The sequence below is a fragment of the Aotus nancymaae genome, unplaced genomic scaffold (genome assembly GCF_030222135.1).
Source record: "Aotus nancymaae isolate 86718 unplaced genomic scaffold, 86718_ANA_hifiasm-v0.15.2.pri h1tg000028l, whole genome shotgun sequence".
Classification (NCBI taxonomy): domain Eukaryota; kingdom Metazoa; phylum Chordata; class Mammalia; order Primates; family Aotidae; genus Aotus; species Aotus nancymaae.
Window position 1 is genome coordinate 19,613,931 of NW_026988441.1, and position 14,205 is coordinate 19,628,135.

Sequence of the window (14,205 nt, forward strand, 5' to 3'; positions counted from 1 at the left end):
ACACCTGTAATCCCAGCTACTCGGGAGGCTGAGCAGGAGAATCACTTGAACCTGGGAGGTGGAGGTTGCAACGTGCTGAGATCGTGCCACTGCACACCAGCCTGGGTGACAGAGTGAGACTCAGTCTCAAAAAATAAATATATAAAATGGTAAAAACCACAGTAGGATTTGCATTTTGGGAGGCCAAGGCAGGTGGATCACTTGAGGTCAGGAGTTCGAGACCAGCCTGGCCAATATGGTGAAACCCCATCTCTACTAAAAATATAAACATTAGCTGGGTGTGGCAGGGGTATGCCTGTAATCCCAGCTACTCGGGAGGCTGAGACAGGGAGAATTGCTTAAAACCAGGAGGTGGAGGCTGCAGTGTGCTGAGATTGCACCACTGTACTCCAGCCTGGGTGACAGAGTGAGACTCCATCTCAAAAAAAAATAAAAAAGAATCGACAGCAGGGAGGTGAAACTTCAGCCACATGGCAGAAGTGCTGGATGCACAATCAACCAACCATCTTCAAGAACTGGGGAAGATTTTGCTTTTTAGATCAAATCCTCAGTATTTTCCACTAGAAGAAGCTTATGAGAATTACTCGAATACTCTGTGTATTCAAGGAGGGAGAGGTGGAGACTGGGGTGAAAAACACAGCTTTAAGAAACAACCTTCAGAAACGCTCACTGTGGACCCAAAATGAACTCAAGTGGAGATTTCTGACTTAACCAAAGACCCTCACACCCAGCCATTGGCAGAGGCTCAGGAAGACCAGGGCCTGGACATCCATGGGATGCGCAAGTTCAGCGTGTTCCATGAGGGGGCGCCCGTTGCTAGCCTCGCTTTGCAAATTCAGATGCTGATCCTGGCAGAGCAGCCGAGCCCTTGTAGGTAGTGGGTGAGGTTGCAGGGCTGTCTGGCCCCAGCGGAGACCACTGTCCTCTGGGGCACTTTTGACGCAGGGTGTCTCTGTGGTGTTCTGCAAACATGGATGTGTCGGGTGCTATGATGAGTGCTGCAGCGCTAGGAGGAGTGACCCCAGCGACCCCTGGGCAGGTTCTATTTGGGGTGACAGCCCCTGGCTTCTACTCTCCAGGCTGTCTACTCTGGGCTTTGGGCATGGCGGGCAGGCGAACAGCCTGGGCCCTCCCAAGATGGGAGGTGACAAACTTCTAAATCGGGACCCTGCCTCTGGGACACCAAGGGTCCCTGTGTTGTACAGATGGCCTTCAGAGAAACCTGTCCCTCTCTCCGCTCTGCTTGCCCCAAACTGACCCCTAGAGACTGGCCCAGTTTCTTCCATCCCTGGCTTTAGCTTCCATCCAATATCTAGGATGCAGTTAAGTTTGCCCAAAGGCAAAGCTACCAGAGTTTTGGCTGAAGATGACAGTCACAATGCTTCAGACACATTGCTTAGGCTGTGCCAGGCTGTCCTCCTGCCTGTCTCATAAGAAGCTTCCTTCCCTATCTGACAGGGCTTAGCACTGACCCCTGAGGCTGCCGCCTGAGCCTAGGTCCGATAGCAGCGTGGGGAGAACTTCTGCTCCCTCCTGGAGAGATCCAGACCCTGGCAGCCCTGGTTGGGGACCGGAGCTCCCTGGCCTTGTGTTTCCCGTCTCCCCTATAGGCCTCCGTTTCCCTGATGAGCAAGGTGTTGTGTCCCTGTGTCTGATGAGCCGTGACATGGCTACGTGAACGGTACCACAGCCAGACCTGACTGGCTTTTGGCCACAGCTGCAGGGAGGACGCAGGGGCCTGTGTTGCATCAGGACTGCTTGTGGTTCCAAGTGGTGAAGCCCTGTCGCTGGTAAAGGGTGAGTGGGAAAGGCTCGGCCACTCTCACCTGCTCAGCCAGTGCCAGGCCCAGGGCTGGGGGAAATTCCTGGGCAGGGAGGAAACTGACCAACAGCAGAGTTACGCACACACAGCAGTTCCTGTTTGCGCTGCCTGACTTGAGTTTTAAATACAGCCTATTAAGGCAATTAGAGAAGTGGTTCCAAAGTTTATCTCCTCTGATTCCCAAAGATAAAAGAAGGCATAATTTATTTTATCTTTGGGTAAAACATGTAGATGATTTGGGACCATCTGGTTTTAAAAAATAACCTGACCTAGACACAAATGAACAAAACAAAAATGGTTTCGGAGAGAAATTGATCTGCCTGACCCTCCCCTTTTTATGTGGCATATCTATGCTTCATTGCTTAAAAAAAAAAGGTGTTTAATAATTACCCTTATTGACCTCTGTACCCTCTTGACTTCCTCCACTCCTGGGCACAAGACATGGCCATTCCTAGGGCTGGACCGTGCAGGCACGGGTGGTCAGCTGCACCACGGCTCCTCCGGCTCTGCAGGATCACGGAGGAAGGTAAGGTCGATGGGTGACAGGAAGGCTCATGGCTCTCCTGGCCAGCGCCTGGACAGAGAATTTATTGACAGAGAGGGTACAGTGGTGCATGGGTATCTCCTAATTCAGTCTGAAACTGGGTTTCCTCAGCAATTTTTTCATTCCTTTCATCACTCAATGAAAAAGTACCTGGCCAGGCAGGCATGGGGGCTCATGCCTGTAATCCCAGCCCTTTGGGAGGCCGAGGTGAGAGGACTGCTTGAGTCCAGGAGTTGGAGGCCAGCCTGGGCAACATAGCAAGACTCCATCTTTACAAAAAATATTGTAAAAATTTTAAAAGTAGAAAGAAAATCAAAAAAAAAAGAAAAAAAAGAAAAAAAAATAAATAAAAATTAAAAAAAATAAAAAATAAAAGTAGAAAGAAAAAGTACCTGTATTGTGGATCTGTGATGTATGGAGTACCTTTAATCTTGGGAAGGAATTATAAGACAAACTTTCCTTCCCTAGACTTGATTCTGATAAAGACATTCCATGATATTTTAATTTTTTGTATGACGGAGTCTAGCTCTATCACCCAGGCTGGAGTGCAATGGCATGATCTTGGCTCACTGCAGCCTCTGCCTCCTGGTTCAAGCGATTCTCCTGCCTTATTCTCAGCTATTCTCCCTCCCGAGTAGCTGGGATTACAGGCACCCACCACCACACCCGGCTAATTTTTTTTTTGTATTTTTAGTATTGACGGGTTTCGCCATGTTGGCCAGGCTGGTCTTGAATTCCTGGGCTCAAGTGATCTGTCCACCTGGTCTTAAATTCCTGGGCTCAAGTGATCTGTCCACCTCAGCCTCCCAAAGTGCTGGATTACAGGCGTGAGCCACTGCGCCCGGCCCAGGATGTTGTTAAATATTTCTTTTTACTTTTGAAAAAAAATGAAATCGGACTACAGAGGTAGAATGACTTTCAAGGCACAGGCACATGGGCCAGGAGGCTCCCAGGGCCTGTCTAGGAGAGAGCTAAGCAAGCAGCTGAGCTTTGGAGAGTAGCAGGGAGCTGCGTTCCCTTGCCTGGACGACGCGAATGACTGACTTTGACTGGGGCCCAGCGCATGAGCCCTACAGGGCTGGCACCGGCGCCCACCTGCAGCAGTAACCAACACTGTGCTTTGGAGCCAGCTCCCCTAGTCTAGGCCAGACTTGCACTTCTGCTGGACCAAGATTCAACTGTGCGTCCTCCTTGCAGTGTCCTGGAACCAGCAGGAGGAAACATGGGGGAGACCGGCCTGAGAAAGCGGAGAGAGGATGAGAAGTCGATCCAGAGCCAAGAGCCCAAGACCACCACTCTCCAAAAGGAGGTAAGGCGGTCTCTGGTGGGGAGGGCCCTTTGCAGGTTAGGCAAGGGCATCTGAACGAGGGGCACAGGCAGTGAAGTCCCTGCTGATCTCTAGTGACAGGGCAGAAGAGGTGCTCTTTAATTTGTAAAGTACATCTTTAAGGGGACAATCTCTGGACTTACCTCTTTCCCTCTTCCCAGGGAACTCTGCATGTTCTTTTTTTTTTTTTTTTTGAGACGGAGTCTTGCTCTGTCAACAAGGCTGGCTGGAGTGCAGTGGTGCGATCTCAGCTCACTACAACTTCCACCTCCCGGGTTTAAGCGATCCTCCTGCCCCAGCTTCCTGAGTAGCTGGGACTACAGAGGCACTGCCAAATTTTTAACTTTCAGAAATTTTTTTTCTGTGGAGGCAGGCTCTTGCTATGTTGCCCAGGCTGGTCTGGAACTCTCGGGCTCAAGTGACCCTCCTACCTTGGGCTCCCAAAGTGCTGGGATTACAGGTGTGAGTCAGTGTGCCCAGCCAGAGAGGGCGTTCTGATGCTTGGGTCCCCTCGAAATACCTGTCCCTCTTATGTCTGAATGGCTGTAGTGATGGGAAGTATTGCCCCCAGCAGAGCCCGTTCTGTCTTACAGGGGTCTAGCAGGGACGGCCGCCCTGAGTTGGGCTGCAGTGAGCTGCTGGGGCTGGCCCTGGGCCTGGAGGGAAAGGGAGTCTTGGGGCTAGGGTGAAGGCAGAAGGGAGCTGGACACGGCACACCACGCCAGGCCCAGGCAGTTGGGAGCAGCAGGTACTCAGCATGGAGGCACAGAAGGGCTTCAGGCTCCCAGGATGAGGAAAGGCAGCCGCGGGTGAGCTCAGGACAGTTTCTGCTTCCAGAGCAGGGGTCTGGGTGGGACCTCTAAGAGCTCCCGTGCCTGGCAGCAGAGGGGATGGAGGAGGGACGGCACCAAGGCTTTAGGGCTTGATTGGGGGCTGGCATGGCCTAAATGGCTTGGCCTGGGACTGGGGTCCCCAGGAGGTAGACGATGGGCTGCAGCCCCCTGCCTCTCCCAGTCTTAGGCTAGATCCCAGCAAGAGCCTCAACACAGCTGAGAAATCCCCAGATGTGTCTTCTGAGCTGGGACCAGGTGTGGCTGCACACGCCTGTAACCTTAGGACTTTTGGGACCCTGAAGTGGGAGGATTGCTTGATCCCAGGAGGTTAGCCTGCAGTGAGTCATGATCGTGCCACTGCACTCCAAGCCTGGGCGACAGAGCGAGACCTTGAGTCTAAAAACGGAAAACTGAGCTAGGTCTACCTCTCAGGCAGGCAACTTCAGGGTGAATGCAGACCTCACCCAGATCAGAACCCAGGCAGGTCCCTCAGCAGAAGGGAGGGAGGATTCCAGAGCCAAACCAAAGCCCTGGGCAGGGCTAAGACGAGGAGGAGGGCTGAGCCCGTCCCTCCCTGCCCTGGAAGTGCGTCTTGTCCCTGAAAGCTGATGCTGCACCCCAGGGATCCTGCTTGTGTGTGCAGAGTCCCCAGGGTGGCAGCCTGCAGCTGGGAGCCCCTCATCCAATGCGATCTGACTCCAAGCCCAGCCTCTTCCCAGGTGAACACAAATGCTGGAAACTTCAGGCTCTGGAGATCTGGCCGGGGCCGCTTCTGAGCACAGGTGTACAAGTAGGGCCTCAGCTGGGCTTTTTTTTTTTCTTCCTCGTTGATTGGTGTGTAATTTATATATAGTAAAATGTGCAGTGCTTTTTGAGACAGTCTCGTTCTGTCACTCAGGTGTAGTGAGTGGCTCACTGCAACCTCCGCCTCCCAGGCTCAAGTGATTCTCCTGCCTCAGCCTCCTAAGTAGCTGGGATTACAGGTGTGCGCCAACATATCTGGCTGATTTTTGTATTTTTCAGTAGAGATGGGGTTTTACCATGTTGGCCAGGCTGGCCTCAAACTCTGGACCTCAGGTAAATGCCTGCCTCGGCTTCCCAAAGTGCTGGGATTATAGGCCTGAGCCACCGCACCTGGCTGAAATGTGCAGATCTTTCGTGCTGAGTTTGATGGGTTTTGACAGATGTGCCACTCCAGAAAGCCCCCTCCTGCCCCTTTCTAGGCAGGGACCCAGCCCTGAATTCATAGGGCTTTCGATTAGAGTCACCTGTTCTTGAACTTCACAGGAATGGAACCATCTGATGTCTCTGAGCTGGGTTCTGTTCTAAGAAAGCTCACATCCTAGCAAATGGCACAGGGCCAGGCACAGTGACTCACGCCTGCAGTCCCAGCACTTTGGGAGGCTGAGCTGGATTGTTTGAGGCCAGGAGTTTGAGGCTGCCGTGAACTATGATTGCACAGCTATGCTCCAGCCTGGGCGACAGAGAGAGACCCTCACTCTAAATAAACAAACAAAAATAAGATAAAATGGCACCACAGAAAGTTCACAGTCCCCACAACTTTTCTGTTTCTGGGAGGCCTCTGTTGCTCACTCCGCACATCACCTCTGGCCAGGATTCCAGGCCCTGACTTCCTCTGCTTTGGTGGCACACTCCTTTCTCATTTGCCCAGAGCAGAGGCGTTTCCTGAGGACCTTTCTCATTGGCGAGCTGTTGCCAAGTCGGCCTTTCCATTGAGGGCACAGGATCGTGGTTAGGGGCAGAACATGAGCCGGTTCTAGCAGCCTCCTAAGCTTTCTGTGCCTCAGCGTCCTCCTCTGTACCATGGGGGTGGTACAGCGTGGCCAGCTCACAGGGCTGTCACTAGAATTCATCGAGTTAATGTGAGCAAAGCCCGGGGAGTGGTGTCCTGGTGTTGCCACAGCAGCCGCCCAGGCTGGGAGCGCCTGGGGCATGGGCTTTGGCTGGGCCTGCCCTGGCCCTCCGGAAGGGGGCGGCGCCTGGACTTCTGGGCTGGGCCTGGGCGTGGCACTAACGCCCTCTCCCTTCCTCCACACCCAGCTGGGCCTCATCAGTGGCATCTCCATCATCGTGGGCACCATCATCGGCTCCGGGATCTTCATCTCCCCCAAGTCTGTGCTCAGCAACACGGAAGCCGTGGGGCCCTGCCTCATCATATGGGCAGCTTGCGGGGTCGTCTCGACACTGGGTAAAGAGACGTGGCTCCCTGGTGGGGCACACTAGGCAGGCGCTATCTGTGCCAGCCCTCGCCCTGCCGGGGTCCCTCTCGGCGCTTGTGTGGCAAACAGGTGTAAATCAGGCTGGTCTGAATGTCCAGCAGCTGGAGCTTAGGGCCGTCCGGCAAGGGCACACCATGGTGGCCCTCCATATGAACGCAGCCCCCCCCGGGGAACAGCCCCTGGGGTAGGGGCAGTGCCTCATGAGCGGCCTGTGGGCCCTTCCTCTCTGCGTTCCAGGTGCCCTGTGCTATGCAGAGCTTGGCACGATGATCACCAAGTCTGGGGGTGAGTACCCCTACCTGATGGAGGCCTACGGGCCCATCCCCGCCTACCTCTTCTCCTGGGCCAGCCTGATCGTTATGAAGCCCTCGTCCTTCGCCATCATCTGCCTCAGCTTCTCTGAGTACGTGTGCGCGTCCTTCTACCCAGGCTGCAAGCCTCCTCAAATTGTTGTGAAATGCCTGGCTGCTGCCGCCATCTGTGAGTACCCGAGCCCAGGGTGGGGGTCAGAAAGGACCTGGTTGTCCGGGGACTCTGCCCTCAGCTCCCCACTAGTGAGCCAGAGTCTCTGGTGCGAAGCCAGGCAGGGCCTGGCATCAGCCTTTGCTGTACCTGTGGGTGCCGCACACTGGGGACCCCCAGGCCTGTGGGGGCTACCGAGAGGGAGGCCACAAGCTATCCTGAAGGGCAGAGCCTTGGCTCAGGGCCCGGCTCCTTTTCCGGCATGGTGGCAGGTGCCTGTAATCCTAGCTACTCGGGAGGATGCCTACCACGCCCTGATAATTTTTTGCCGGTTGAGGCAGCCCAGCTGGATTGCAAAGGTCATCTCCAGGTGCATTTTAAAGGTCCTTAAGCTCCCATATTGGGATCTTCCCTCTTGGGATTTGAGAGATAAATGTGGTGGCTGGTGGGGGAGCAGGGGTGGGCCACAGGCAGGGGCTGATACTTGGAATCTCACCACTTTGGGAGACTGAGTTGGGAGGATTGCTTGAGGCCAAGAGTTTGAGACCAGCCTGGTCAACCTAGTGAAACCCTTGCCTCTACAAAAAAATAAAAACATTAGCTGGGTGTGGTGGCATGCACCAGTGTTCCAGCTACTTGGGAGGCTGAGGTGGGGGGATCGCTTGAGCCTTGGACCCTGTCTCAAAAAACAAAAGGTTGGGCATGGTGGCTCATGCATGTAATCCCAACACTTTGGGAGGCCAAGGTGGGTTCAGTACTTAAGGTCAGGAGTTCAAGACCAGCCTGGCCAACATGGCAAAACCCGGTTTCTACTAAAAATACAAAAATTAGCCAGGTGGGGTGGCACATGCCTGTATTCCCAGCTACTCAGAAGGCTAAGGCAGGAGAACTGCTTGATACCCATAAGGCGGAGGTTGCAGTGAGTTGAGACCATGCTGTTGCACTCCAGCCTGGACGACAGAGTGAGACTCCATCTCTAAATAAATAAAGATAAAATTACAAAAATTGGATCTGAGGGCGATCTGGCAGGGACACCTGTCACCCCATTGATCGCCAGGGTTGATTCGGCTGATCTGGCTGGCTAGGCCGGTGTCCCCTTCCTCCCTCACCACTCCACGTGCATCCCTCCCGAAGCTGCATGCTCAGTTGAAGAGGACAAGCACCCCGACAGAGGAGGACCGGCTTTTGGTCAAGGGTATACGAGTAGCTGCACCTCCCTGCTGGAAGCTCCAGACAAGCTCTACTAAAAATACAAAAATCAGCTGGTCATGGCGGCGTGCACCTGTCATAATAGCTACTCAGGAGGCTGAGGCAGGAGAATCACTTGAACCTGGGAGGCAGAGATCACTGAGACTGTGCCACTGCACTCCAGCCCAGGTGACAGAGTGAGACTCTATCTAAAAAAAAAAGTAGGCCGGGCGCGGTGGCTCACACCTATAATCCCAGCACTTTGGGAGGCCGAGGTGGGTGGATCACAAGATCAAGAGATCGAGACCATCCTGGTCAACAAGGTGAAACCCCGTCTCTATTAAAAATATAAAAAAAAATTAGCTGGGCATGGTGGTGCGCACCTGTAATCCCAGCTACTCGGGAGGCTGAGGCAGGAGAATTGCTTGAACCCAGGAGGCGGAGGTTGCGGTGAGCCGAGATCGCGCCATTGCACTCCAGTCTGGGTAACAACAGCGAAATTCCGCCTCAAAAAATAAAAATAAAAATAAAAATAAAGTGAAAGCAAAAAGTTACACAGTATATAAAAGAAAGGAGACTCTCTCCAGGGCTTTGTTGAAAACCATAAATGCAGAAATTGCCCCCACCTTCCAGTATTCATCATGACGGTGAACTCACTGAGCGTGCGGCTGGGAAGCTATGTCCAGAACATCTTCACCGCAGCCAAACTGGTGATCGTGGCCATCATCATCATCAGCGGGCTTGTGCTCCTGGCCCAAGGTGACCCACGGGAGGGCGGGCCCTGCACGGGCACATACCAGAACCCCTTCCACTGGGAGCGGGACCAGCCTTGCCCCACAAACCCATCTCCAAGGAAGCGTGGCAGGAACTCAGTGGGTCAGATCCTTAGTTTCAGAGTGTGTTTAATAAGCTGGGGTCATCATCATGCCCGTCTTCACGTGGAGGTGCACTCAAGATCTGGCTGGCTGACACCTGCCGTTCACTGTCTGGCTTCATTACAGGAAACACAAAGAATTTTGAGAATTCTTTTGAGGGCGCCCAGCTGTCTGTGGGAGCCATCAGTCTGGCGTTTTACAATGGACTCTGGGCCTACGATGGATGGTGAGGCGTCCTGGGATGTCCCGAGTCTGGGGGTGGGTGGGATTCTCCAGGCGACTTTAACTCCAGCCGTCATGGAAAGCAATGAGTTCCCCTTTCTGGCGTTTGGTGTGACTCTGACATTCACCCTCACATTTCCTTTTTGTGAAGCATGTGACAACCTCTAGCCCTTATTCCTGGAGACACCTTCTCAGTCAGCCAGAGTGCTCTGTGTAGAACCCTCACCGGGCCAACACAAGCTCAGCTGAATTAGAGGCAGCCAGGGCCCAAGCTTGGATTTTCTGTTGTGTTTTGTTTTGAGACCAAGTCTCACTCTGTTGCCCAGGCTGGAGTGCAGTGGCACAGTCTTGGCCTACTGCATCCTCCACCTCTTGGGTTCAAGTGATTCTCCTGCTTCAGCCTCCCAAGTAGCTGGGATTACAGGAGCCTGCCACCATGCCCAGCTAATTTTTGTATTATTAGTAGAGACAGGGTTTCACCATATTGGCCCAGGTGGCCTCGAACTCCTGACCTCATGATCCACCTGCCTCGGCCTCCCAAAGTGCTGGGATTACAGGTGTGAACCACCAAGCCCAGCTGTTTTTTTGTTTTGGTTTTTTTTAGAGACAGGCTCTCACTTGGTCACCCAGGCTGCAGTGAAATGGCATGATCACAGCTCACTGCAGCCTTGAACTCCTGGGCTGAAGCCAGCTTCCCGCCTCGGCCTCCTGAGTAGCTGGGACCACAGATAGGAGCTACCACACCCTGATGATTTTTTTATTTTTGTTTTGTAGAGACAAGAGTCTCTCTCTGTTGCCCAAGCCAGTCTCAAACTCCTGCACTCAAGCAATCCTCTCTCCTCGGCTTCCCAAAGTGCTGGGATTACAGGCGTCAGCCACCACTCCCAGCCCCAGGCTCTTGATTAAACAAAGAATACTCAATAGCACTTCTAATTAACCCTGAAAATCATTACATTTGGGAGCCTCTCTGAACTTACGGTTTGGGGGGCTGTCCTACAAACAAAATATCATACAAATTTTATATATTTATTGGGTTTAGTGGGTGAGATTGTTTTTGTCCTTTTTAGAGATGGAGTCTCACTCTGTCACCCAGGCTGGAACACAGTGGCACGATCTCGGCTCACTGCAACCTCCATCCCCCCAGGTTCAAGTAATTCTCCTGACTCAGCCTCCTGAGTAACTGGGATTACAGACACCTGTCACCTTGCACTGCTAATTTTTGTATTTTTCGTAGAGATGAGGTTTCACCATGTTGGCCCAGCTGGTCTCGAACTCCCAACTTCAAGTGATCTGCCCACCTTGGCCTCCCAAAGTGCTGGCCCATTTTTGTCCTTTAAGGGAGAAGCATGACAGTCTGTGACACTGGTCCTTCTCTCCTGCAAAGCATTTCTAGATTTCATTCTCAGATAATATTCCATTTTTTCAAGGCACCTTGGGGACTCACTACTCCTCATTCTTCTTCCAAATCTGTGTGATTCCCAAGGAGGGCAAAGACTCAACCAGCTGACAGATGTGTCGCTCTGGGTAGGGCCCCAGGCCCCACCACTACCAGGGCCATTAACCTGGAAAGAAATTCATCGGGAATTCCTGCAGGAGAGTTTTCTCTCTGGCAGAGAATCTTAAATGAGGCCAACATTTATTATTGTGGGTTCATAACAGAAAAATAAAGTCAAGCCGTGTCATGCTTGTTTCTTTCTTCCAGGAATCAACTGAATTACATCACAGAAGAACTGCAGAACCCTTACAGGTAACAGTTGAGTCAGCGCAGGGGATGGGGCGGGGCAGGCTGATTTCTCTTCTCTTGGTGAAGGCTGGAGCTGTTTCCCTGGTTATTCCATGATACCCTTCCCAACAGTGAATGATTTCTTTTTTCTTTTCTTTTTCTTTTTTTTTTTTTTTTTGAGATGGAGTCTCGCTCTGTTGCCTAGGCTGGAGTGCAGTGGTGCAATCTCAGCTCACTAATTTTTGTATTTTTTTTTTTTTAGTAGAGATGGGATTTTGCCATGTTGGCCAGGCTGGTCCTGAACTCCTGGCCCCAGGAGATTTCTCCTGTCTCGGCCTCTCAGGTGTGCGCCACTGCGCCCAGCCATCAATTGCTTTCTTATGAGCTCACTGTGCACGCTTAGAGTTTGGCTTGGTTTGGGGCACAGCAGTGGCTGCTAAGGGGAGGTAGAGTTTGGTCTTCCTTTATCTCTGGCTTTTTTTGCTTTATAAACAGTTCCATGTGAACTGCTGTGGAGTCAGAGGCAGCATTCTCATTTGAAAATGTCTCATGTTCCTGCTGGGATGCTGCTGCCTGCGAATGTTCTCCCTGGGAGGGCCTCAGGGAGGGTGTCTGGTCTGACCATGGGTCTCTGTGTCATTGCACCTCCCAGAAACCTGCCCTTGGCCATTGTCATCGGGATCCCCCTGGTGATGGCATGCTACATCCTCATGAACGTGTCCTACTTCACCGTGATGACTGCCACCGAGCTCCTGCAGTCCCAGGCCGTGGCTGTGGTGAGTGCCTGGGTGTCACTGCTGGAGGGGCCGTGGCTTATGGGAAGGGGTAAGGCAGGTGTCAGCACTGGAGCTGAGGTCCCTCCCAGGGAAGGAGGACAATAGTCATGGAAGAGCCTGGGAGACGAGACAAGTCAGGGCAGCCCCCGAGCCCCACACGAGGTCAGGCATCGGCAGAGATGGGACCAGCTGCCTGGGTGCACACAGTATGGAGCTGGAGGCAGGGCTAGCCAGGGTTACAGTTTGACAGATAAGCATGAAGCAGAGGCAGAAAGTACCAGGGAGTCAGGGGAGGTCATCATATTAGGTTGGTGGAAAAGTAATTGCCATTTTTGCCATTCCTTTCAGTGGCAAAACGGCAATTACTTTTGTACCACCCTAAATGCTAATGAGTCATAGGAGCTGAGAGGTGAGAGGCCCTGGAGTCAGTGAAGAGGCAGCTGGAGACCTGCAGTTGCCAACAGACAACCAAGTGCTGGGGATTCAGAAGGTACAGGAGATACAGTGTGGATAACTGCTGAGGTCACTGACCACAAGACTGGAGCTGCTCAGGTGGGAGGGAGAATTCAGCCATTTCGGTTGGAGTGCAGGTTCAGGAAGTGGAGGTGAAGGTATCAGGATATTGACATGACCAAGAATTATGCAGCTAGGTGTGGTGGCGAGTGCCTGTGGCCCCAGCTACTTGGAACACTGAGGTGGGAGGATCGCTTGAGCCCAGGAAGTTGAGAATGCCTTGAGACATGATCACACCACTGTACTCCAGCCTGGGCAACAGAGTGCAATCCTGTCTCAAAAAAAAAAAAAACAAAAAAAAAACATCAAATTAAAAAATAAAGATTTGGCCGGGCACAGTGGCTCACACCTGTGATCCCAGCACTTTGGGAGGCCAAGGCAGGCAGATCACAAGGTCGAGAGTTCGAGTCCAGCCTGGCCAACATGGTGAAACCCGCCTCTACTAAAAATACAAAAATTAGCTAGGCGTGGTGGTGGGTGCCTGTAATCCCAGCTACTTGGGAGGCTGAGGCAAGAGAATCGCTTGAACCCGGGAGGCAGGGGTTGCAATGAGTGGAGACCTCACCATTGCACTCCAGCCTGGGAAACAAGAACAGAACTCCATCTCAAAATAAACACATAAAACATAGATTTATCCCCGGGAGTAGTGGATAAGAGATTTCTCTTGCCATCACAAGATCTGGAGACAGGCGAGTGGTGTTCTCCCCTCTCCTCTGCAGTGGAGGAGTGGGAGGCTGTGCCCCAAGCTGAGGTGGGTCCCTGGGTCCCCTGGGAGGCCAGAATAGCTTTTAGGGGCTGGCGGCTCTTGGAGGCCAAGAAGGACCCTCAGGACTCATCTCGCTTCTCTCACCAGACATTTGGTGACCGTGTTCTCTATCCAGCTTCTTGGGTTGTTCCACTTTTTGTGGCATTTTCAACCATCGGTGCTGCTAATGGGAGCTGCTTCACAGCGGGCAGGTAGGGGACCCCCGGCTGTCACTCCCAGGGTGGGCAGGGGCAGCCAAGCCAATGTCACACCCAAGGAATCCACACAGCTAAAATCTTCAGGGCTCTGCCAGGCGAAACTCATGCCCAGCACAAGTAGGAGACCCAAGTCCAGGGAAGGGACGTGGCTTGAACCCACCGCAAACTGGCCAGGAAGGCATGGATGGCCCTGCACACGGGAATTGATCAAGGCTGCCTGGAATCTCAGCCTTCCCACTCCAGGGGGCCCTAGTTCCAAACATGGGGGAAAGCTCCCAACCTCAGCACCAGGGGAAGGGAAGAGACTCTGGGTAAATGAGGTTTGGGTTTACACTTGGAACTTTTTTCACCTAGTGATATTTTTCACCTAGTGATACTTCCTGAACATCTTCCCATGTTAACACACACAAACGAATTTGCTAATTAGCAAATTTGCAAATAACCCAGAATTGGCTAACTTTCTCTTAAAGGGCCACATGGTAAATATTCCAGGCTCGCAGGCTGCATAAACCTCTATCACAGCTTCTCAACTCTGCCTTGGTACCCAAAAGTGAACAGCCGTGGTCACGTTCCAATAAAACTTTATTTGCACAAACAGGTGTGGTTTGCCCATCCTCTGGACCCTCCTGGTCTGGAGACCACCACCACTTGTGTTGTATCACACTTTTGGATACAGCATAACATAACAAATCCTTCACTCACACCTGGGTGTGGGTG

The 14,205-nt window shown here is 52.6% G+C and overlaps 1 protein-coding gene across 1 annotated transcript in view; it reads left to right on the plus strand.

Moving 5' to 3' along the window:
- Nucleotides 1-3,568: 3,568 nt before the first annotated feature.
- Nucleotides 3,569-14,205, plus strand: part of SLC7A9 (solute carrier family 7 member 9) — a 30,470-nt gene continuing 19,833 nt past the window's right edge. The window contains exons 1-8 of the mRNA XM_021666649.2: nucleotides 3,569-3,675; nucleotides 6,588-6,735; nucleotides 7,004-7,246; nucleotides 9,050-9,175; nucleotides 9,418-9,517; nucleotides 11,216-11,260; nucleotides 11,889-12,012; nucleotides 13,379-13,482. Coding sequence (XP_021522324.1) covers nucleotides 3,589-3,675; nucleotides 6,588-6,735; nucleotides 7,004-7,246; nucleotides 9,050-9,175; nucleotides 9,418-9,517; nucleotides 11,216-11,260; nucleotides 11,889-12,012; nucleotides 13,379-13,482 — 977 coding nt within the window. The 5' untranslated portion in view covers nucleotides 3,569-3,588. The remainder of the gene's footprint in view (nucleotides 3,676-6,587; nucleotides 6,736-7,003; nucleotides 7,247-9,049; nucleotides 9,176-9,417; nucleotides 9,518-11,215; nucleotides 11,261-11,888; nucleotides 12,013-13,378; nucleotides 13,483-14,205) is intronic.